Here is a 25995-nt window from a genome sequence, read left to right as displayed (position 1 = left end):
CCATATTTTATGGTTTAAAAGGCACTACAGAACGACTGAGCACTGCAAATTAAAACTAATAAAAATGAACTAGTGTACGGTTTGACTAAATAGAAAATCTTTAAGAAACAGCCTGTTTTGAAAGCAGAGAGAGCAGCAGTTTGGCGCTGGGTATGTAAGCGATATTTTATTTATTTTAAGCACTTGATAATACTGCAAGTGATCCCTAAGGCAACTATGTGGTTTACAGTTTCTATTACAGGTACTTTGCACGGTTCCTAATAGGCTCACAATCTAAGTTATTTATTGTACCTGGGGCAATGGAGTGTTAAGTGACTTGCCCAGGGTCACACGAAGCTGCAGGGGGAATTGAACCTTGCTCCCCAGGATCTCAACCCACTGCCGACTATCAGGCACCAGTGGGAATTGAACTGCGTTTTCCCTCCATGTTACTCCCTTCCTTTCTGTCTGTAATCATTTCAGATTTTCCTCCAGGTGAGGGTTTCACAGTTTTTAGTACAACGCAAGAAGTATAAACCAACAACCATAAACACCCCAGAACACACCCTACCTATCTCAGAAAGCCTAAAAATATTCAGCGTCACAATCGACCGCAACCTTACTCTCGAGAGCCAAGTGAACTCAGTAATAAAGAAAATGTTCTACTCAGTGTGGAAACTGAAACGCATAAAACCTTTCTTCCCGCGGGAAATTTTTTGAAACCTATTTCAATCAATGGTCCTGAGCCATGCAGATTACTGCAATGGAATCTACGCGGGATGCAAAGAACAACTCACAAAAAAACTCCAGACCACCCAAAACACAGCAGCCAGGCTGATATTTTGTAAAACACAATTCGATAATGCTAAACCCCTCTGAGAAAAGTTGTACTGGCTCCCAGTCAAAGAACGGATCATCTTCAAAATCTGCACCATGGTCCATAAAATTATCTACGGCATAGTCCCAGGATACATGATAGACCTAGTAGATCTACCAACCAGGAACAGAACCAGATCATCACGAACATACCTAAACCTCCACTACCCAAACTGCAAAGGACTTAAATATAAAAAACCCATGCTTATAGCTTCTCATACCTAAGTGCACTACTATGGAACGAACTTCCAAAAGCTGTGAAAACAATCCATGACCACCTAAATTTCAGGAAATCCATTAAAAACCAACCTCTTCAAAAAGACTTACCCCGCCGACCCAACGTAAAATCCCAACACCCGGCAACACAACCAATGACCGTACTGGACAATTTATAATCTTCCCGCCCTTCAACCTTCATGGTGCCTGATATGCACCTACCTTAGTCAACTACAACATAACCTTGTATTTGTTCTCAACCTGACTTGTGTATGCCTTTACGGTACTGTGTAAGCGAAATTGAGCCTGCAACTAGGTAGGAAAATGTGGGGTACAAATGTAACATAAATAAATAGTACATGGGCACGGAGAGGGGTTAAGTATCTTTTTAAGATGGTGACTGAGGGCAAAATGCACCCATTTGCTGAACTACAACAAACGTATCACCTCGCTGGTAGGAACCTTTTTACATATTTACAGTTAAGACATTATGTTCATTCTTTACCCTGGGAAGACTTGACAGAAGGTGTAAAAGAAGTCATCTCAGATACTTTGGGTCCCAACAATGTGTGCCCCTTACATTTCATCATCAATTTTTACAGAAACCATTGCAGACTTAGATTAATCGGCATTAGCCAGAGCATGGATTGGAGATTTACAGATGGAGATTTCTTCCTCATTATTACAAATATTTATTTTTGCAGTTCAAAAAAGGTTGCATTAGTGCCTCACTGTGAACTTTGTACAACTTTGCTCTCCAGTTTCATTTCGCCTCATCGGGTGGCGAGAGCTGGTCTTGTACCCGAGGGGACTTGCCCTAGATGCCAGACTATTCCTGCAACCCTAGGGCATATGTTTTGTACTTGTGTGGCAGTGAACAGATTTTGGAAGCAGAATTTGGGTGCCTTTTGTATGTGTACTTCCTCTGTTCACTGTACACCCTTACACCCTTCATTCTGCAGTTCCTTCTGGGGGCAGGGCCTTCTTTGTATTGCTATCCTGATAGCGCTGAAAGTGATCTTGTATGATTGGTTGGCCATGGTGGAACCCTCTCTGCAATGTTGGAGATTCTACCTAATTTAAAAGATGCACGTGAAGCGTCTAAGAAACCAGGATTTTACCAACGCCTGTGGGAATAAGTTCTGTTTGATTTGGGAGCCCTTTTGGCAAACATTGACTGTGCAGGCCTGTAGTCGGCTTCTAAATATGTGATTTTTGGGGTTTTCCATTTTTCTTATGGTGCCAGTGTGCTTAGGGTGGGAGGGGAGGTAATAAAAGAAAAATTAGTCTTTCTTTCACAGTTCCATTGTTGATTTTGAATGCTTTGTTCACATTGTTTTGTATTTATTTTTAGTGGTTTGTTTAATAAAAATGATTGATACATTAAAAAAAACTGTAGAGAGTGAAGAAGTTACACTCCCAATTGTCACAAAACACACACACACGAGTGACGTGTAGAGAGAGAGAATTTCCTTATGTATCAAAAAATGCAATTTGAGACCAAGAAAATGTGGCAGAAAGATTATATTGCCTATCTGTGGCATCATTAAAAAGAACTTCCAAGTGTACTTTGATATGTTGACTACACCTATTATACTCTCTGAAATCTAGAATTGAGTTATCTTTGGCACACTTATATTAAGGGCAGCACTAGCAGTAAAGTAGAGAGACTGCGATCATACCTTTGCTTGTGGGTGAGGTTCATTCCTGTTATGGTGTGAACAAGACAAAAGCAAGTGGAGGTAGTACTTCTAAAATGGCCAGGAGAAATCCAAAAATTCATCCTGTGTTGTCTTCTGGAAATAGTACATGCTGTTTGATGGGGGGCGGGGGGAAGTAATCCTGTCAGTGTAAAGGGCAGCAGATTAATGGCCACATGTATTCATTCTGCAAAGCCTGAAGTGATGTTTGCTTCTAAAGAGAAGGAATAGTTTAGTTTATGGTTCCAAACTGAATCTGTATATTTGTGTAGTGTAAAAGGAAGGGTTTTTTTTTTTTTTGTGGGGGGGGGGGAGGACTGCAACAGTTTATAAGAGCTCTTTCAAAAGGCAGAAACATTTGTTGGAGGAATCAAGAGCAGAATACAAGTATCAGAGCACAGGTGTACTGCAGAGTGAACTTTCTTTTAAAAATCCAGAGTTTGAAAAAGTTATTTCACAAGAGGCAGGCAGAGTACTTATTTGCAGTGTGACTTCTGGATCTGACTTAATCTCTTTCAGTAGTTCTGGTTCAGCTAGTGGCAGTGCCAGGCCAGTACAGCTGTGGGGCAGGGAGAGCCAGAAGGCAGTCACACAGTACAGTAGAGTCCACTCAGGGCCCGATGCACAAAGCTTACCGGGCCAGCAACGGGTTTTTTTTTAACTGGTTCCAGTTGGTTTAGTGAGCATGTTATATTCAGCTGGAGATGCACAATGGGTTCCTGCAAACTTTTTACTGTGTAGGGGAGCAGACAACAGGAATCCTATGCTAATCTGTTTAAATGAGCTATTATTCATATGTGTATTCAAAGCGATGCACAGAATCAGCCTCTACTTTACTGTGGAAAATTTAACGGGAGGTCTGGAGCTGTTGTTTTTGACAGTTCTTCATTGTTTCAAGTACTCCACAGCTGCTCCAGGGTCCTCTGCCACTCCTGTAGGAGGAGAAGGACCTGGGGAGAGGCTAGACGCACTGGAGCAGGGAGATCGCTGACCGTGGCATGAAGTGTTGGATTGGAGGCGGGTGCCACTTTTTCCTCACGCTCTCTCTCCCGGCAGCAGGGAAGACACTGGAGCCTCAACACAACAGTCCGCCCGTCAGCCACTGCTCCAGCCCTGGAAGCACACCCCACAGCAGTTTGAGAAAAAAATAAAAGATACACCGGCTTTCATACACGAAGCTTCTATGCGTGTATGAAAGCCATATACAAGCGCTGCTGTGAGCATGCACAGAACATCCACATTTGGCGATTGGCTGTTCTGCGCATGCTCAGCTGACTGACTGGCTTCCCTACTATCAAGCTGCTCGCTGCTTTTCTGAGTAGCTCATTTACATGTGACTTGCTTTGGGAATTTTTACTGAGGTGGAAATAGCGGGTGGTTCTTTCCAGGGGCCTTTGTGCATCTCCCTGTCAGTGGGGGTGTAAAGGGAGAGAGATACAGATACTGCTCTTGTTCTTACCCTTTATCTTACCCTTTATGTGTTTATCTTGAACATAAACACATAAATCATTCCCTTTTTAAGAGGGGGGAAAAGTGCTGGTGAGATGGGGCAAAGGAGGAGGAAAGGAAAACTACGGCTGTACTAGGTGGCAGTAGTAGTACCACAAGTCCCCTAACCAGAAGTAAGCATGTTAGCAGTTACTGAAGTTGGAAGAGAGTAGAAGCAGAATTGCCATGTCCACGGGAAAACCATTTAGTTGGGCCCTTGCGGGGATTTTTCAAAAGTTGTGGGTAGGGACTTTTTGGGCAGTTTTCACCTCTTGGGCCTGTGGGTTTGGTTCATTTTTCCCCTTGTCCTTCTATTGCTCAAATTTGACCAATAGGAGGGCAAGGGAGGCAGGGTTCAGCCCACTTTTTAATTGCTTGGCCCCCTGCTGCGCTGTTCTCTTCTGGTCTGGTCTCCAGTTTGGGGGGCAAAGGGCCAGGCTGCTGCTTTCCACGCTGCTCTGGGGGACATTCTGTGAGTTCTTGTTTCGGGCCGGACTTTGCCCACTCTTCCGCCTTCCTAGCAGTCCTTACTGTGCACTACTGCCGCCAGATCCTGAGTGGGCTTTTGCCTCCTGGTGAGTATTTTTGCCTCCTGGGGTCTCATGGGTTGTACTTGGCTAGCGGCTATGGTTGCAGGTGCTGCCTGATGCTGTGAGAGTTGTGCACATTGGGCACACTTGTCTCCCTTCCCCCTTCCATCCATGAGAGCCTTGCTTTTCCCGCTGCTGTCTCCATGCTCTCTGGCCTCAAGGCAGCCCTGCACAGCCGGCCCACAGCACTAAGAGAGAGACAGAAAGTAGGGAAGGTTCGGGTTTAGGCATCTGAGTCTGGAACAGAGTCGCCACCGAATCCAGAACGAGTAAGGGTGGGACTGAGGGCAAAATGGAGCTGGGACATTTAAATTGTAGGCTCTTGTTGGCAATACTATCCATATCCATATTGAAAAGGAAAGGTTTTAGGGTGCTTACGTAGATCTTACCTTACTGCAGTAACCAATCACAATTGAGATAATTAGGATCATTTCCAAGGATCGATCGAGTCAGAATGCTGCTGTACCTATGTTTCATGAGCAGGGTGAGCGGTTTTGCTTTGTTTCACTTGGGCATAACTAGACAGAATAATTTTGTTTTCAATGTAAGACACATGGGGTAGATTAGGAGGCAAGATAATTACGGACTGATGCCAAATGGCCTTCTTGGAGCTGTAGTTTCCTACGGCCAGGCAGCAAGCTCTCCAAAAAGGGGATGAAGGAAACGGGCCAAGCCAGTCTGTGACTGCACTGCGATTCACAGAAGCCTTTGCGTGTCGTTGATATGGGACAGCATGGTGACGGGGGCCGGGGCATACCACCAACAAGGCCAGGCAGGTAAGGTGAGGATAGAGAAAGCGTGTGGTGGTGGTAGAAGTGGTGGGTGCGATGGGGAAGTGAGGAGAGTGGAGGGGGAGCTGGGTTGATGGGAAAATGAGGAGAGTGGATCATAAGAAGGAGAAGAGAGGGGAGAGAAGAAAGAAGAGCATAATGAAGAGGAGGGAAATGTGTGATGGGGAATGGAGTAGAGGAACGATATGGGGAGAAGAGTAGGGAGGGTGTGTGGGCGGTATGTGACATGGGGGGTGTGGTGGGAGGCTATATGATGTAGGGGATCTTGAGTGGAAATGTATGAAGGGAGGGATTTTGAGCATTAGGGAGTGTGTGACCATGGGAATGCAGCAGCAAAGGCATTTTGTAACTGAAGTCTCAGAACATTTGTAATACCCTCAACATTCCTGCTGGGAACTTGATACTTAAGCTAAGTGCTTATACAAATTTTTTTATTTAATAATTTCAAATTACATTTCCAAGAATACACTTGAATAGGAAAGTGTTATAACTTCACAATCTTCTAAGAAAAAAGAAAAATAGTGGATAGGTAATCATCATTAATAAGTGACAACACGTAAGTCCTCATTAATAAGATTCCAAGATTGAAGTAGGAGAAAAAGAAAAAACATCAAGGAAATGAAGCATATAGCAAAGCTATTTCAAAGCTTTCTCATTGAACTCCAATAGCATTTTTTGAAGCCACAAATGCTGACAATTGGCTCGGGTCCATGAACACATATTTAAGGAAATTATAATTCACAATGCATTTGCATGGGAACTTTAAATAAAATGTTCCTCCTAGATGTAAAATGGCTGGTTTTAATAAAAGGAATTGCTTCCTCTTTCTTTGAGTATCCCTTGCAACATTGGGAAACAATAATACTTTGTCCCAAAAATAATTTCGCTTTGTGTCGGGGAAAAGAAGTCTAAATATCCACTGCTTGTCTGGTAGCAGAGCTACAACTGCAACCAAAGTTGCTGTCGTTGTCTGCTCTGTAATTGATGTTTCAAGAAAGGATGGTTGTTGTTCTTGTGCAACTCTCTCTTTCTGTGGAATATAGTAGGACTGAATAAGTGGAGGAAAATTAGATTCCGGTATTTCCAGTATCTCTTTCATATATCTTTTGAGCATATCTAGTGGACTAATCAAATTCACCATTGGAAAGTTCACAAATCTTAAATTATGTCTACGCATATAGTTATCATATATCTCCCCCTTATTCCTAAGGTTTGATACATCTTTAGGAATAGTAGCTTGAATATTTCCAACTTTAGAGACCTCCTGTTCTATTTTTTCACAACGTTTTTCAAGAGTCTTTAAATCTGAGGCATTTTTCTCCACTTTTTTTTTCAGTCTCAACTGATTTCTGTAACATAAGGTTAGTTTGCTTAAAAAAAGCTTGAGACATCCTGAGCCATTAGGTCCCACAATGAATTTAGGGTTACCTCTGCCAGCTTTACCAAAGTTCCAGGGGGCAATCCGGAGGTTGGTTCCAGGACCTGTTCCGTCTCTGTGGCATCCCCCACCTCAAAAAAAATCGGACTGCTACTTTCTGAGGGGTAAACTCTGATCCTCAGACTCCCTCACCTGCTGTTCCATAGGAGCTTCACTCAGAGAGATTTCCCTTTCACCTTCCGGTACTGGGCCTCTCGATTCCAGGGAGGGAGAGCTCGTCCGCTGAGGTTGCGAGGGTGGAGTCCTTTCGTTGGGGCTTAAGGTGACTTTGAGTCCTGGAGACGCCATAATGCCCTCCTTAGCCTTGGCGTCTCCTAAGGTACCGCTCCTAACCTGTGCACTTTGTCCTGCAGGCCGAGCAAATCTGTCCATAGGACCAACAGGAGTAGAGGTAGGCATTGGGGGAGCTCGGACCGAGGCTTTCCCTCTCCGTTTCGGCATAATACAAAATAAGGTAAAACTCAGTCTGCTGCGTTGCTACATAATGTGCGGCCATCTTCTGCTTATACAAATTTATTTTAAAGTCTACTTGATATGAAAAAGAAAAACAAAGATATTTTGACAGTATTATTATATAGCTATTTTGGGTATCAAAACTCTTTGGGCTACTTTTGGGCATGACTTTTCGCCATCTGACAACTCCGTGAAGAAGGTTCAGCCTGGCAGTAATAGAAGAGTACAAGAATAGCAGCAGCCAAAGCTACTGCAACATACTCTTTTCTGTGTTTTAACAAGATCTTTGAATCAGATGATATCCAAGAAGTAGAAATGGAAAGTTCTGAGATTGTGTTAGTTGAGATTAGCAGCCTAGTGTCGGAGGAGAAGAAGATGCAAATACTAATCACAGTATTGTTCGAGCTGTTACTAATACACCAGTATCTTCTGACACACTAACCACCAGTGCCCCAGCAAAATCAAAAGATTTCATAGGAATGGCTAAGTATACAGGGATTAGTGGTTCAAGTTAAAAATTGGATGTTTGGAGGCACTTTTATGCCCTGGAAGATCGACACTCTGCACTGTAAAAAGCATGTGAGCTGCAGAAAAATAATTAACACGTCTATGAAGTACCACTTAGAAATGCAACATACGGTTATATAAGGGGCAACTGAAACTGAATCTGCGACTGAAGTTTGCTGCTCAGTTTCTGGCAGAAAGCGGGCCCAGTTAAAGAGCCACCCACCCTCCCGACCATAAATTCCTCCCTCCCTTGGACATATCTTAGAAGCCCTAGTGGTCTAGTGAACTCAGTGCAGGAGTGATTCCCAATCACTCCTGCCCATTCCAGCTTTGCAGTAAAGATGGGTGGCGCGACTGCCTGCAGCCATCTTGCAGCAGCTATTTTGAGTTTAGAACTGGTATGGGCAAGAGCAAGCCTCAGTTTTTTCTGCCCATAGTCAAAATGGCTACAGTGACCTGCTGTGGGAAGTCACGGCAGCCATTTTGACTTTGGAGCTGGCATGGACAGAAGCAACTGGGATTGTTCCTGCCCTGATGAGGCCACTAGATCACTAGGGCTTCTAAGGTAGGCCCAGGGAGGGGCTTTGGATGGTGGGAGGGTGGTATTTGTCAGTGGGGGAAGGAGAGTTTTGGTTTCAGTTGAAAATGCACTGGCATTTTTGGCCAAAACCAAAGCATGGGCAAATCCAGATTTGAGGGAATTGGTAATAATTTTAACTAAAGTAACAAACACAAAAAAGGGGACGCTCGCTTGAAGTCAACCTCAGAAATGCAACCAAAAGCGAGCGTAAACTTTGACAATTGAAAAGTAAAAAGTCAAAAACGGGGGAAAAGACCTCAAAGTGGTGACCTTCCACTCCAAAACTGGAGTGACTGAATCGTCCTGGTCACGGTTCTTTTCTTTATAATCATCAGTTAAAAAAACTGCAACCAACCAAAATGGTTGTGCAAAACTTATTATATCTCTTTTTTTTATTTTTTTTTTTTATTTTTCTTATTGCATTGTGTAAATGCCAGAAATCATGGCAAGAATAAAAGAAAAAAGGAAATTATATCTAAACAACCAGTGCTTCCCACTGCCAGACTGTACTTAATATAGTAATGTGAGAGTTCGACTGGACTTAACTAACTGAGCTTGACTGCATATGGTAGTCACAGAAGGCATCCAAACCAAACAGACCCGTTTCACCAAAGGGCTTCTTCAGAGGATACAGGATACCAATATTGTCAATGCAGGTTCGGACTCAGCAGTGGTGCTGCAGGGAAACAGAAAGCTGCATAAAGTATCACTACAAAACTTTCCAGTGGTGCCCCTCATACTACTACTACTACTATTTCTCATACCAAACAAAAGAAAGGAGAAAAATGAAAAGCAAAAAACACCATGAGCTGACCTAGACAGGTACTACATCTTATAATGCTCAAGTGCAAAAGCTCGGAAAAAATGGCGCAAGTTATATACTGAACACCCACGCATGCGCACTAAAGAGCCTGTCAGGTAACAGCTATTCATGACAGCCAACACATCGTGCCAGCGGATGCTCACACATGCGTGCTAAGGAACCTGTCAGGAAACGAGCTGTGCCTGACAGCCACCGGATCGCATAATAAACATGATCCAATATTCCGGTGCCCACTGAGATCAAAAATGAAAAAAACAAGTGAAAAATAAAAAACTAAAAGATATAAAAAATGGAAAATGCAAAGGAAAAAGAGAACAAAAAAGGACAATCCTGTCTGTATCAGAATAGCTGTGCTCCATCAGAAGAACGCAGCCCAATCAAACCGCAATGAGGCCATGCGGTTCTGTTGCCTTAAGCCGAAATATCCAATGTTGCTCCAACTGTATCAATCTCCTGTTGTTGTCGCCCCCACGGGGTCTGGGTGTCAAGCTATCACTCTAACAGAGAAGTCCTCCAGAGAATGCGAGCATTGTAGACAGTGGGACACCAGAGGTGCCCCCACCCTCTGATGTAAAATACTATGTCTATGCTCGTTGATGCGGATATTCAATGATCTAGGGGTTTTACTGATGTATAATTTTGGATATGGGCACCACAGTGCATAAACCACACAACAGGATCTGCAGTCCGTGTAGTGAGTGGAGTGGTAGATTTTCTTGTCCACGGGATTGATCCAGATGTTGCCCTCTATGGTGATGTCACAAGTCTTACAATGTCCACATCTGAAATGTCCTATCCTGGTGGAATCTGATGCAGCTTGAAGCACAAGGGGTAATTCAGACGGGCTAATGATTTCCTTGATGTTCCTGCCCCGAGAAAATGCAATCATTAATTCTTGGGTGCTAAACACTGCATGCGATCTCATAGCATCCCAGTGTCTGTGTAGTATGTTTTCCAACAATTCACCACCCTCAGTGTGCTGCATCACGCACACCATCTTACGATCTTTGCATTCCACTGGCTTAGGTATAAACCGTAAATCTAGATTCATGTAGCAGGCCCTGCAGTAGGCCATTTTCAGAACTTTGTGGGGATAACCTCTGGAAAGCAGATCCTGGAATAGAGTGTGAGAATGGAGTTTGAAATCTTCAAGAGAGGTGCAGATCCGAAGGAAGCGCAAGAACTGAGAAAAAGACAAGTTCTTGCGCAGGGAACGTGGATGGCAACTATTGTATGATAGTAAAGTATTGCGGTCCGTGGGTTTTTTAAAAACCTTGGTGACAAAAGCCCCATCTGTTTGGTGAATTTGGTCATCCAAAAAATGGATTTCCTCAAAGGAACAAGACATATTAAATTGGATGGCTGGATTCGGTCACTCCAATTTTAGAGTGGAAGGTCACCACTTTCTGAGGTCTTTTCCCCTGTTTTTGACTTTTTACTTTTCAGTTGTATGGTGTTAAGCTCGCTTTTGGTTGCATTTCTAATAATTTTAACTGCCATATTCTGCATGATTTGTAGGTGACGAATGTCAGAGAGGCAAATGCCTTGTAGAAGTGCTTTGCAGTAGTCAAGTTTATTTATGATGAAAGCATGTGTCAATACTCTAAGGGCCTCTAACGTGAAAAGATGTCTAACAGAGCATACATAGTTTTAGAAACACTAAGTGGGGTAAATTATCAATTTGGGCTACTGTTAAGATGGGTTATTTTACTACAAGTCTCATTTTATCCAGTGAGAATCTACACTAAAATACCATGACTTGTGGTAAAATAATTTGTCTTAACGGTAGACCACATTGATGATTACACACAAAATGTAATGAAATAATTTTTGGGCTGCTCATTTATATGTTGATGCAAAGTGCTTGGGTGCTGTTACCCATGGGCTTTGCAGAAAGAACTTTCCCTTTGGAAAAGGTAACCTCAAAGATGTGCACTTGCTTTGCCTGCAAGAGTGTGTCCTTGAAAATAATGCACATCAGAGTAAAAATATACTTGTGGTTTTCATCCCTGACCTACGTATACTATGTCTTTGCTATGTCTTTGATACACGTGCATTCATTTAGGGGTCCTTTTACTAAGGTGTGCTGATTACCATATGCTAAATGATAAAATACCATTATATTCCTATGGGTGCCTTAGCGCGTACGCTAAATCTGTTAGCGCACCTTAGTAAAAGGACCCCTTAGCCGACAGGTAAAGTGGTAATTATTAGCTGGCTATATTGCCTCTGTAAAATGATCCTCTTTTGAAACTGAAAATGGAAAAGCAAAAGTTTATATGCAGGAACTAAAGATATACATTAGGGTGAAGGAAGCCATTCTGTCAAGTTTGTGATCATATCGTTGTAAGGTTTGGCTGGTTTTAAACTTTACAAATTTGAAAAGTAATTTCTGGTAAAGGTTACACAATTACCTAGTCTTATTCTGGATAATGTACATTTTGCCTTTCATCCTTCCTATTATATGTAATCTTTTCAACTTCTGCATTCCTTTCCAGACATACAAACACAAGCATGCTTAAACAAGTATAGTTTTAAAGAGCTTGATAGCAGTTTATTCAGTTACCAATGCCAGGAGTTTAGATAGGACTGGAACAGCATGCTAAAGAACCCTCCTCCTTTTTACAGGTCCTGGAATTTCTGGATATGCACACAATCCTCCTGAAGCTGGTAAGAGCCTTGTAGAATGTCTCAACCAGGCCCAAAAGCATGTTCCAGAGGAGAGACACTCCATCACCCCTATCTACCTGGGTGCCACTGCTGGCATGCGACTGCTAAAGTAAGCTTTACCTTTTTTGTTCAAGCATTAGAAAGTACATGCTCTGCAACTGTTATGTGCATTAACAATGCCATGTTAACACACAATTGAGAGCTTTGTTTAAACCCTGGGTTTATATGTATATTTACAGTATTACTCTGTATTCAAATGCTTAATTTGGTTTTGTTGTTCATCCCTCATAGAGAGGAAAATGCTACTTCCTCAAATGCTGTCCTTGAATCTGTGAGCTCCACCTTGAAGTCATACCCTTTTGATTTTCGGGGAGCGAACATTCTCTCTGGTCAAGAGGAAGGGCTGTTTGGTTGGGTCACTGCCAACTATCTCCTGGAGAACTTTGTTAAGGTATGAGCTTAGAACTCCCAGTTGGTTTCTTTTGTCTGACCATGCTGCTTTCTTTATCATTATATCCAACTTTCTGCTATCATCTATACTTCTACATGTCTGTCCATTCATTCAGTTTTGTGGAGTAGCCTAGTGGTTAGGGTAGTAGACTGAGAATCAGGGAAGATAAATGCTGCTTCTGATCTTGGACAGTATCATTCACTGTACTTTACTAACATAGTAGATGACGGCAGGAAAAGACCTGCACGGTCCATCTAGTCTGCCCAACAAGATAACTCATATGTGCTACTTTTTATGTATACCCTAATTTGATTTGTACCTGTGGTCTTCAGGGCACAGACTGTATAAGTCTGCCCAGCACTATCCCCGCCTCCCAACCACCGGCTCTGGCACAGACCGTATAAGTCTGCCCAGCACTATCCCCGCCTCCCAACCACCAGCCCTGCCTCCCACCACCGGCTCTGGCACAGATCGTATAAGTCTGCCCAGCACTATCCCTGCCTCCCACCACCGGCTCTGGGTACAGAACTCAAATTGTAAGTCCTCTTGGAAAAGGAAATACATTCCAGGCACAGAAAGTAACTTGTCTTCAGCTTGAATTTGGAAAAGCGAGTAGTAATCTAATCCATATCCATTGTCTTGTCTGTCAGTCAGTCAGTTTATATGTTCTTGACCCTTTCTGTCTTTATATAGCCCATTATCCTTTCATATAGTTTTATAACTGCATTCCTGTCTGATAGGAATATAATATATACCACGCTAGGTTAGACCAAAGGTCCATCAAGGCCTGCAGCCAGTCTTCAATAGTGGCCCGTCTGAGTTATTAGAAAATAAAGGGCAGATACAAAGAATAGATCAACTTCTTGTACTTCCCTCCCAGAGATGAGCAGTACACTTCTGAGTTCTATTTAGCTGGATTCTTAAGTCTATGTAAGAGTATGGAATAGTTTAACAAAAGTCTGAAGACACACTTGTTTATTAAAGCTTGGGGTTGACATCCCCAAAGTGGCCCAAGTATAAACAGTTTTGTCTGTGCGTTGATTTTTTTTATGTATGTTTTACTATATTCCGCCTAGTTGTAGGCAGATCAGAAATTTAAAAAAAAAAATTGAATATGGCCTTCTCTTCAAGGCATTTGTTCAAACCTTTTTTTTAAGTCCAACTATTTCAGATGGCAACAGATCTCACAGCTTGATTGACTGTTGCTTGAAAAATACTTTCTCCCATTTATTTGAGTTTCATTGAGTGTGCCTTAGTCTTCATACAGTTTGAAGTTATACTTTCTTATTCCATCCCGCTGATTTTTGAAATCTCTATCATATATCATATCCCCCAACTTGGTCTTGTCCTCTGCAAGCTGAAGAGCCTGAATTTCTTCAGCTTTTCTTCATAAAGGAGTTATCAAAATGCTGAAGCCAAGGAGGTTAGTCTCCCCTTACCTCTGCCCTGCGCAGCCATCATTTCTCTGCACTCAAAACAAAGCAAGCAAACCTATGAGCTTCTGCTTCCGCGTTGTTGTTGTTTATTATTTGTAGCATTTTTATTTGATCTCACTTATATTTTCAAACATACTGGCTCATGCAGAATATGGATGTACACAGAGGAAGTATCAGTTTTATTGGTTAGAATAGTAATTCTAAATTGTAATCATTGTGTCATTTGGTGGGGCTGGTTATAGGGATTCCCTGTATTCATGCAGAGATATTTTCACCTAGTAAAGGGCCACCAAAACAGACATGTTATGAGAATCAGGTGCTCAACAATCAGAATTACTATTTATAAGTACAAAGGTTTTTATTTAAGCATAATTAGGTTGAAACCTTAGGAGCATTTAACATCTTTTTTTTCCTGTGCGTATTGCATATATCAAGAGAAAAAGATGGTATGTGGGAACTTGCTCCTTTTGTTTTGTGGAATGCAGTGGTATATTGTAAAAATGCACTTGCTTTTTATTACTACTGTTTTACAGAGAGGTAATGAGGAAAGAGCTTCTTTCATGCAGACGTTCTGTCCAGAGTCAGTCTAAATGGGCCAGTATTGTTCAGTTCAGCACACTATTAGCCGCCAAGTTCATACAAAATTAATTATGTTCAGTGGAAAATAAATCTGTTGCCTGCCTATGTGAATATTCCGTCACTGTTTCATTATTGTTACCAAGTATTATGGATATTTGCTTTAAACTTTGATTACATAAGTACATAAGCACCGCCATACTGGGAAAAGACCAAGGGTCCATCAAGCTGAGCATCCTGTCTCCAACAGTGGCCAATCCAGGCCTCAAGATCCTGGCAAAAACCCAAAACAAAACAAAAATTTAAATTAATAATGTTCAAAGGACTTTTCCTTCAGGAATCTGTCCAAACGCCCTTTAAACTCAGCAAGGCCAACTGCTGTCACTACATTCTCCGGCAACGAGTTCCAGAGTCTAACTACGCGACGAGTAAAGAAAATCTTTCTCCTATGTGTTTTAAATCTACCACATTCTAGCTTCATCTTATGTCCCCTGGTTCTATTATTGTTAGAAAGTGTAAACAAAGCCTTCACATCTGTCCGCTCCATTCCACTCATTATCTTGTAGACTTCTGTCATATCACCCCTCAGCCGCCTCTTCTCCAAGCTGAAGAGCCCTAACCGTTAGCCTTTCCTCATAGGGAAGTCGTCCCATCCCTTTTACCATTTTCGTCATCCTTCTCTGCACCTTCTCCAATTCCTTTGTATCTTTTTTTGAGGTGCGGCGACCAGAACTGAACACAATACTTGAGGTGCGATCTCACCATGGAGCGATACAACGGCATTATAACATCCTCGTGTTTGTTTTCCATCCCTTTCCTAATAATACTCAACATTCTGTGTGCCTTCTTAGCCGCCGCAGCACACTGAGCAGAAGTTTTATCCACAATGACTCCCAAATCCCTTTCTAGATCTGTAACTCCTAACGCGGAACCTTGCATAACATAGCTGTAATTCGGGTTCCTCTTTCCCACATGCATCACTTTGCACTTGTCAACATTGAACTTCATCTGCCATTTGGATGCCCAATCTCGCGAGGTCCTCCTGTAATCTTTCACACTTCTGCGACTTGACGACCCTGACTAACTTTGTGTCATCTGCGAATTTAATTACCTAACTAGTTACTCCCATCTCTAGGTCATTTATAAATATATTAAAAAGCAGCGGTCCCAGCACAGACCCCTGAGGGACCCCACTAACTACCCCTCTCCATTGAGAATACTGACCATTCAACCCTACTCCTCTGCTTCCTATCTTACAACCAGCTCTTAATCCACAATAATACCTTACCTCCGATCCCATGACTCTCCAGTTTCCTCTGGAGTCTTTCATGAGGTACTTTGTCGAACGCCTTCTGAAAATCCAGATACACAATATCCACTGGCTCCCCATTGTCCACGTGTTTGTTCACCCCCTCAAAAAAATGCAGTAGATTGGTAAGGCAAGACCTCCCTTCACTAAATCCGTGCTGACTTTGTCTCATGAGCCCTTTGTCTCGGAGGAGTGGCCTAGTGGTTAGGGTGGTGGACTTTTGTCCTGGGGAGCTGAGGAACTGAGTTCGATTCCCACTTCAGGCACAGGCAGCTCCTTGTGACTCTGGGCAAGTCACATAACCCTCCATTGCCCCAGGTACAAATAAGTACCTGTATACAATATGTAAGCCGCGTTGAGCCTGCCATGAGTGGGAAAGCGCGGGGTACAAATGTAACAAAAAAAAATAAATGTTTTTGTATATGCTCTGTAATTTTATACTTAATAATAGCCTCTACCATTTTGCCCGGCACCAACGTCAGACTCACCGGTCTATAATTTCCCGGATCTCTTCTGGAACCTTTTGTAAAAATCGGCGTTACATTGGCCATCCTCCAGTCTTCCGGTACCTCACCTGATTTTAGGGATAGATTGCATATTACTAACAGTAGCTCTACAAGTTCATTTTTCAGTTCTGTTAATACTCTTGGATGAATACCATCCGGTCCTGGTGATTTACTACTCTTCAGTTTGCAGAACTGACCCATTACATCCTCCAAGTTTACAGAGAATTCGTTTAGTTTCTCTGACTCGCTCGCTTCAAATACCCTTTCCGGCACCGGTGTCCCTCCCAAATCCTCGGTGAAGACCAAAGCAAAGAATTCATTTAATTTTTCCACTACGGCTTTGTCTTCCCTGATCGCCCCTTTAACACCACTGTCATCCGGACATGGGAAGGCGGTAGAACGAGAGGACATGAAATGAGATTGAAGGGGGGGCAGACTCAGGAAAGATGTCAGGAAGTATTTTTTCACAGAGAGGGTGGTGGACGTTTGGAATGCCCTCCCGCGGGAGGTGGTGGAGATGAAAACGGTAACGGAATTCAAACATGCGTGGGATATGCATAAAGGAATCCTGTGCAGAAGGAATGGATACTCAGAAGCTTAGCTGAAATTGGGTGGCGGAGCAGGTGGGGGGAAGAGGGGTTGGTGGTTGGGAGGCTAGGATAGGGGAGGGCAGAGCAGACTTATACGGTCTGTACCAGAGCCGGTGATGGGAGGCGGGACTGGTGGTTGGGAGGCGGGAAATACTGCTGGGCAGACTTATACGGTCTGTGCCCTGAAAAAGACAGGTACAAATTCAAGGTAAGGTATACACATATGAGTTTATCTTGGGCAGACTGGATGGACCATGCAGGTCTTTTTCTGCCGTCATCTACTATGTTACTATGTTACTATCCAGCAGCCCAACCGATTCTTTAGCTGGCTTCCTGCTTTTGATGTATCTAAAAAAAATGTTACTATGTGTTTTCACTTCTAACGCTATTTTTTATCCGGACTTTTCATGCACATGGTATTGCTTTTTAAACTCAAAGGTGAATCCTAATGGTGGTTGAATAATTAGGTATAAACTGTGTTCTGACTTTTCTTGTTTTGGACTGCTTTGGGTCCTACAGATCTGTACATCTGCTGTCAGGAATTTTGGAAGATGGAAATGAGGAAATAAAAATTAACTTGTTTACTTTTGCATTTCCTCCTATTTAATAATTCTCACCTCCAACGTTCTATGCGTCTGGCTGCCTGTGTCCGTGGCTTTCTTTAGAGTTGGTCTGCTAGGCTCCGAAGCCCAGGCTGACATCACTGCAGCATTGACCAAGCGCACGACAGCAGCACGAGGCCCCGCCCTCACCGCCATGCCCCTCCCCCAAGGTCGCCGCTGCCGCTCACCCCTCCACGCCCCCCCAAGGTCGCCATCGCTCCCCCCTCAACCCCCCCAATGGTCACTGCAGCCACTGCTCCCCCCTCCAGCCCTCCCCTCGAGGTCGCCGCTCTCCCCTGCCCCCCTCCAGCCACCTAGGTTGTCCAGCAAATTCTTCGGGGCAGGCAGGAAAGATCCCCAGTCTTGCCTGCCCGCAGCCAGTGCTGCCCTCCCCCACTGTCGAATCGCTCTTCAAAATGGCCGCTGAGACAGCTAGAAGTCTCGGTGGCCATTTTGAAGAGTGATCCGGCAACGGGGGAGGGTCAGCGCAGGCAGCAGGCAGGCAAGACTGGGGATCTTTCCTGCCTGCCCCGAAGCATTCGCTGGATAACCTGGGTGGCTGGACATGGGGGGCAGGGGAGAGAGGAGAGTCGCTGGACATGGGGGGCAGGGGAGAGAGGAGAGTCGCTGGACATGGGTGGTTGGAGGGGGGCAGGGCAGAGAGGAGGGTCGCTGGACATGGGTGGCTGGAGGGGGGGGGCAGGGCAGAGAGGAGGGTCACTGGACATGCGTGGCTGCTAACAGAGAGTCTGTGTATCGCACACATACTCTCACACACACTGTATCTGTGTGAAACACACTTTCTCTCACACTCACTGTGTCTCAGATACGCAGTCGCACACACTCTCATTCTCACACACTCGCAACCAGTCTCACTCTCTCTCTGTCACACACACACACTCGCACATTCACTCTCTCTCACACAGTCACTCTCACACACACTCTCTCAAACATACACACTCCGAGGAAAACCTTGCTAGCGCCCGTTTCATTTGTGTCAGAAACGGGCCTTTTTTTTACTAGTTGTATATAAATGCCTGTGATAATGTTTGAATAACTGTCTATACTTACAGCTATTATTTCTGAACATGCACCATCATTAAAGGACAGACTTTTAAATGCCCAGTTGGGTACATGTGCTAATCTCAACTTTGTTAAATTCAGACAAATCCAGCTACTACTTGCTTCCATGATGATTCTGAATACTATTCTCACTGTATTTTCAAATGTAAGCCACATTGAACCTGAGCTTGCTTGGGATAATGTGGGACATACATGTCAAAAATTCCATAACCTTTTTAATTTTTTGCTGCCCTTTTCTATACCTTTTCTAGTTTTATTATATCACTTCTGAGATGGGGCTAATAGAGCAGCATACAATATTTAAAGTGCATTCGCAGAAGGGATCAATACAAAGACATTATAATTTGTTTTTTCTCTGTTCTATTCCAATTTCATTCCTAATGATCTAGTTGTGTTTTTAACTGCCACTGCACACTAAGGTTTGGATTTCAAGGTTTTCTTTACAATGATTCTAAAATCCTTTTCCTAGATGGTGACTCCTAGCGCTGAAACTAGTATTGTATAAACGCGCTTGTCCACATTAAATTCCATCTTGATTACCTACACTCCACTGCATAGACATAGCCAAATGTGGTATTTTAGGTGGGCCTGAGCCCAAAGTGGGTGGGCACACAATTCCAACCCCCTTCACCCCTACCCTTGTTCCTACACCAGTAACTTGCAACAAATAAAATAAGTATCTGAGCTGGTGGGGATCCCCAAGCCCTGCCAGTTGGAAGAGGTCCTCTGGCGGCCAGAACAGGTCATTCCTCTACTTGCTGCAGCTGGTAGCATAAGTCTATATGCTATTGCTGTTGCTGCATCTGCCTCTCCCCTCCTGCACATGCTTAGTTTTCACACATGAGTGAAAACCGAGCATATGGGGGGGGGGGGGGGATGGTGCGGCAGCACATGGACAGTGCTGCAGGAAGTAGGGGAATGACCTGTTCTGGCCACCAGAGGTACCTCTTCCAACTGGCATAGCTTGGGAATCCCCACCAGCTATAACAAAGATGCCAGAATTTTGGGAGGGCCTAAGCCCAAATTGGGTGGTCCCAGGCTCACCTGTGGCTGTGCCACTGCTTCACTCTGACAAGGTCCTTTTGCGGTTCCTCACAATCCGCCTGTGTTTCTATTACTTTGAATATTTTCTTGTCATCTGCAAATATGATCAATTTACTGATTAATGTCTTTTTCAGATTAATTAGTTTGTTAAACAATGGTCTCAACACAGGTATGAATCTCCACTATTTACCTCTGTACACTGGAAAAACTGACCATTTGATCCTACTCTTTGCTTCCTCTCGTTAAGCAGTTGGCAGGGGCCAGAGTAATACTATATTGGGCCCTAAGCAAACATATATTTGTGGGTCCCCTACCATGGACCCTCAGTTTGCTTCATTCTCTCCTCTCCCCCCCAGGATCTTCATTCATGTCCTTCCCCCTAAAATTCAAGTCTCCAGAAATAGCAGGGAAAAGTGCAGAGCCTACTGTAGCTGTTGATAACGGTAAGTTTGTGAGTAAGCATGTGGACTGGGCAAGCACATGCTTCGAGTGGAATAGCTTAATGGTTAGAGAAGAAACTGCCAAGTTATCCAGTTCCAGGTGAGAGATTTTGGGCCAGTCCTGGATTTCAGAAAATCCTATCATAGTACATTATGGGGCCTGAAGTGTTGATTTCTGTGGTTGAATCAGAGATTACAAATTAGTACACTGAATTGGCATAAAAGTTTGAAAACTAGACTGACCAGAAAGTCTTCCTCCTACAAATGGGTAACATACCTGACAAGTTGCCTTCTTTCGTGAGTCTATTTCCCACTGAGAAATTGGGATCTTGCTGAGTGGCCTACTGTCCAGCGACAGCAGGAAGCATTTTCATAAAGCATCATCTCCTGCTACAGCTGATCCTATGCCCCACGGGCAGCAGGAGATTACATTTTATGAAGATGTTTCTTGCTGCCACTGGACGAGGAGACCACTCCTGTAACTGCTGGCCGTGAATCAGCTGTGCTGGGGCAGAAAATGGGTGGTGGTGTGGGTGGAGAAATGGGCGGGGTGCAGCGAAGCTGGGGGTGGACCCAAAATCTCCTGCTGAGTGGATAGGCCCCCTTGACAGCTGTGAGATTCTGGAGCAGTGGACTAAGAATCATTGAGCAAGTAATTTTTATCCTCAATTGCCAGCGATGCCAAATGTGGACTACCCCAAAGAGTGAGATTTATGAACAGAGTGTATGAGCTATAAACTTACAACATTTTACGTGTGAAAAAACCTTCACAAATGGAAGATGTAAAATGGTGAAAGGATATAGACAAGTAGAGGCAGTATTAGTTTTCAAAAGAATTTAGCCAGCTAACTTAATAGTTCGGTAAATTTCCTGGGCTGCGAATTTCCCTTCATGCACAAGTTCATTTGTACCAGTGGGCTCTTCCATTCCTGCCCACCAGAGACACAGAAATATATTACGCGCACACACATGTGCACGCTCATTCTTCATTCACAAACACGTCACATTCTTCAGACACATACATATACTACTTTTCTTCAAATACACATAGACATACTTGCCCTCTCACTCTCTAGTGCTATCCTCTGTTCCACTCATTCAGGGCCGATGCACTAAACTTACTGTATTGGAAATGTTTGCTTTAGATTGGTTGTAGCCAGTCTAAAACAAATGTTAATTTAGGGAGTAATACACAAGGTTTTTCGTGGCTCTATCATGTTGTATTGGGTATTCCAAGCAATGCACAGCTCCAGAGCTCCTAGCTCTAAAGAGCAAATTTTACGGCTGCTTTGGAGCTGTTGGAGAGGAGGGAAGCACAAGCAGGCAGCTGCAAAGGCTGCCTGCTTGTGTTCCCTACCTCTCCCGTCCCGGCGACTCCCCTCCCAACCCCTACGCAAACCCCTCCCCCGGGACCTCCCCTCCCCCAAGAATCTTTTTTACTCTGGTGGCCAAGTCCCTGAATATTTTTTTAAATGATCCATGGTGGTCAAGTGGACCCTGACTGATTCCCACCCCCCCCAGTCTCCTTATGCAAAATCACCCTGGTGGCCCAGTAGACTGAACCTGACTCCCCTCCTGTACCCCGTCCCAGACCAACAAACATGTACCTGGTGGTCTAGTAACCTGATCCCCCCCCTTGTACCTAAACAAGATGGAGGCAGGAGGGCAGGAGCAACACCTCCTGCCTCGGGCTCACCCAGAACAAAATGGTGGTGCCTTGTCCCTGCCCAGTGCATCCTAGAATGCACTTGGAAGGGGCTAGGCTCCGCCATTTTGTTCCAGGTTGGCCCGAGGGAGGAGGTGTTGCTCCTGCTTCCAACTTGTTCAGGTATGGGGGGAGGAGGGGATCGGGTCACTAGACCACCAGGTACGTGTTTGTTGGTCAGAGAGGGGGTTTGAGGGGGGGGGGGTCAGGTCCACTGGTCCACCAGGGCAATTTTGCATGTGGGTGCCAGGGAGGGATGGGGGGGTCAGTTGGGGTCCACTGAACCACCAGGGAGCATTTTAAAAATATTCAGGGGAGCAGGATGGTGGGCACTGAGAGGGTTGGGAGGCAGTGGCCAGCAAGCTTTCAAATTCATTTGACAGCTTGGAATCACAAACATCCGTGCATCTCATTTGCACGTGATCCCCTTTGTGCATTGGTCGCTGTTTGCAACTCGGTGGTTTTTACCGTGGCACCTGTATTTAAGGAGTGTGTCACAAAACACCTAGCCACTCGCCTGGGGCTAATCCTGCTGCCACTTAGAGGGTCTATCCCCAGCACAGCTCAGATCTGACTGCATCTGGGCATGTACTCTACACTAGCACCCTCCTCCCACCAACTGGGTCCCAACCACCTCTAGGCGAGTCTTCCGCTCTCAAGTTATCCCCGGTGATTTCTAGGTTACTGGGCTACACTCCCAGTTGTCCCACAGTTCTTAGAAAGCACTCACAGACTCAACACACAAACTACCAGGATTCTTAGTCATTCCAAACAAGCAGAGTCAATAAATTAAAAAAGGTTTATTATAAAAATATTGAATAGTGAACTATAAAAACAGATGGAAAATAGCAGACAAATAACAGGTAACTGAATAAGGATCAATTATAAAACTATCTAAACATTTTATCACTACCTGAATAGTGCCTGGGAAGTACAGGAAATATAGTGGCTCACTTCCCCCATTCTCTATTTCTGTGGATAACACTCTCATCCTCCCTGTCTCATCAGCTTGTAACCTTGGGGTCATCTTTGACTCCTCTCTCTCTCCTTCTCTGCACATATTCCATAGACTGCCAAAACCTGTTGTTTCTTTCTCTGTAATATCACCAGAATTCGTCCTTTCCGAGCACACTACCAGAACCCTTATCCACACTTATCACCTCTGACTTAGACTATTACAACTTGCTTCTCACAGGTATCCCACTAAGCTATTTCTCTCCCCTTCAATATGTTCAAAATTCTGCTGCATGACTTATATTCTGCCAGTGTTGCTATGCTCATATTAACTCTCTCCTCAAGTCACTTCATTTACTCCCTATCCGTTTCCGCATACAGTTCAAACTCCTCTTATTGACTTACACTCTGCAGCTCCTCAGTACCTCTCCACTCTTATCTCTCTCTACGCTCGTCCCCGGGAACTTCAATCACTGGGTAAATCTCTCTGATCTGCACCCTTCTCCTCCACAGCTAACTTCAGATTCCATTCATTTTATCTTGCTGCACCTTGTGTTTGGAATAGACTTCCTGAGCTGGTACGTCAAACTCCATCTGTGGCCGTCTTCAAATCTAGGCTAAAAGCCCACCTTTTTGATGCTGCTTTTAACTCCTAACCCTTACTCACTTGTTCAGTACCTATGTTTTATCATTCCCACCTTAGTAATTTCCTTATCCCTTATTTGTCCTGTTTGTCTGTCCTAATTAAATTGTAAGCTCTGTCGCGCAGGGACTGTCTCTTCATGTTCAAGTATATAGCGCTTTGTACATCTAGTAGCGATATAGAAATAAGTAGTAGTAGTAGTAATAATATAACTGATCACATGGTCTCAGTAAAGTGGTCTTTCTCCGAGGGCAAGCAGGCTGCTTGTTCTCACTGATGGGTGACGTCCAACAGCAGCCCAGGATCGGAAAATCTTCCCTAGCAACAAAAGTTTGCTAACCTCCCGCTCCCGTGCGCACCGCGCATGCGCGGCCGTCTTCCCGCCTGAACGCGAGCGTGTTCGTCAGTCTTCTTTTTTCCACGGTTCGTGAACGCTGCTTTGCCGCTTCTCTGCCCAGGATTCCTCTTGCGCTATTTGTTTGTTTCTTCGCCCATTTTCGGCGATTTTCTTTTTTGAGTCTCTGACTCTTCTTTCTTTTCTTTATTTTGTTAAAAAAAAACCAAGAAAAACCCTTAGTTTTATTTTATTTATTTATTTATTTATTTGTTACTTATATCCCACATTTTCCCACTCATGCAGGCGCAATGTTTTTCCCCTTAAGTTTACTTTCTTTTTTGTTTCGCGGCCATTTTGGGCCGCCCGTGCGGGTCTTTCTCTTTTTTGGTGTCTTTTTTTTAGGCATCATTGCGTTCGACCTCGCCGACGCGATTTTTCCGCCCATGTCCTCGAAGCCTACCAGCGGCTTCAAAAGGTACACGCGGTGCAGCCAGACCATCTCCCTTACTGACAGACACGCTTCGTGTCTTCGGTGCCTAGGTGAGAGTCATCGACCTGACGCCTGTCTTCAGTTGAAGCGGACTCAGGCGGTGCGTTTGGCTCAGTGGAACGTCTTGTTCGGAGCCCGGTCCGGTCCTTCGGCGTCGACGGAGCCAGTGGTACCGAGGTCATCGCAGGTATCGATGTCGGCATTGGAGGGTGCATCGTTCTCCGGAGCACAGGTAATGGCTGTCCAGAGACCCCATGCTGGTAGCAGTGAGCCATCGAGTGGGTCTCCACCTGCCTCGAGGACTCCTGCTGCGCAGGCCCACCGGGACCGACCTTCTTCGGACCCGGCCCTGAGGAGCTGCTTGGATTCAATGTCCTCCTCTTCGGCACCGGGAGGTACCGGTAGCAAGCTTCGAGCTAAGGCCAAGAAGCATCGGCATCGGTTACCGTCCCGACACAGTGCCGAGAGCTCCGGGGCGCCGAAAGAGTCGACACCCGAGAAGCGCCGATGCCGGAGGGACCGCTTGCCCTCTATTCAGGAGGTGTCAGTGCACTCATCTCTGGACAGCCCGGTACCGCCTCCGCGCTCCAGACAAGTTCTTACATCTTCTCCTGTACCGGCGCCTTTGCCTTTTTCAACAGCCACTCTCAACGAGAGCCTCCGAGCCGTTCTCCCAGAGATTCTGGGGGAGCTGTTGCGCCCATTTCCGGTACCTTCGGTGCTTGCACCGTCAGTACCGTCTTTTTCAATGCAGTCGATGCAGGCCCCTGCGGCTCCCCAGCAAAAGCAAGGGACGGGCTTTTGACTGGCTCCAGCAGAGCATAGCCGAGATAAAAGTGTCTGTGCCAGACGATCTGCCGGTCGGAGGGAGGTTAAAGTTTTTTCACCTAAGGTGGCCTCTTGTAACCTCCAATCGGTGGGTTCTTCAAATAGTCCGGCTGGGATACTCAAAACCTCCAAATTGCCCACACGGAGCTCAATCTTTCAGCTTCCAGCACAAGCAGGTACTTGCAGAGGAACTCTCCGCCCTTCTCAGCGCCAATGCGGTCGAGCCCGTGCCACCGGGGCAAGGAGGGCTGGGAATCTATTCCGGGTACTTCCTTGTGGAAAAGAAAACAGGGGGGATGTGTCCCATCCTAGACTTAAGGGCCCTGAACAAATATCTGGTCCGAGAAAAGTTCAGGATGCTTTCCCTGGGCACCCTTCTTCCCATGATTCAGGAAAACGATTGGCTATGCTCTCTGGACTTAAAGGATACCTACACTCACATCCAGATATTGCCAGCTCACAAGGCAGTATCTGCGATTCCATCTGGGAACACAGCATTTTCAGTATTCTGTGCTACCCTTTGGTCTAGCCTCTGTGCCCAGAGTGTTCACGAAATGCCTGGCTGTAGTAGCAGCGTCTCTTCGCAGACTGGGAGTGCATGTGTTCCCTTATCTCGACGATTGGCTGATGAAGAACACCTCAGAGACAGGAGCTCTACAGTCCATGCAGATGACTATTCGACTCCTGGAGCTACTGGGGTTTGTGATAAATTATCCAAAGTCCCACCTTCTTCCAGTTCAAAGACTAGAATTCATAGGAGCTCTGCTGGACTCCCAGATGGCTCATGCCTACCTTCCCAAGCCGAGGGCCAACAATCTTTTGGCTCTCGTCTCTTGGGTACGGGCATCTCAGCAGATCATAGCTCGGCAGATGTTGCGATTGCTGGGCCA

The 25995-nt window shown here is 44.8% G+C and overlaps 1 protein-coding gene across 2 annotated transcripts in view; it reads left to right on the top strand.

The window, feature by feature from the left end:
* ENTPD2 (ectonucleoside triphosphate diphosphohydrolase 2) overlaps window positions 1-25995 on the top strand; it is a 238373-nt gene that overhangs the window by 108427 nt on the left and 103951 nt on the right. For both annotated transcript variants that reach the window (XM_030207023.1, XM_030207024.1), the window contains exons 3-4: window positions 12070-12220; window positions 12403-12562. In XM_030207023.1, the coding sequence (XP_030062883.1) occupies window positions 12070-12220; window positions 12403-12562 (311 nt within the window). The remainder of the gene's footprint in view (window positions 1-12069; window positions 12221-12402; window positions 12563-25995) is intronic.

The sequence above is a fragment of the Microcaecilia unicolor genome, chromosome 6 (assembly GCF_901765095.1).
Source record: "Microcaecilia unicolor chromosome 6, aMicUni1.1, whole genome shotgun sequence".
Classification (NCBI taxonomy): Eukaryota; Metazoa; Chordata; class Amphibia; order Gymnophiona; family Siphonopidae; genus Microcaecilia; species Microcaecilia unicolor.
This window is presented reverse-complemented; position numbering and strand designations above follow the sequence as displayed.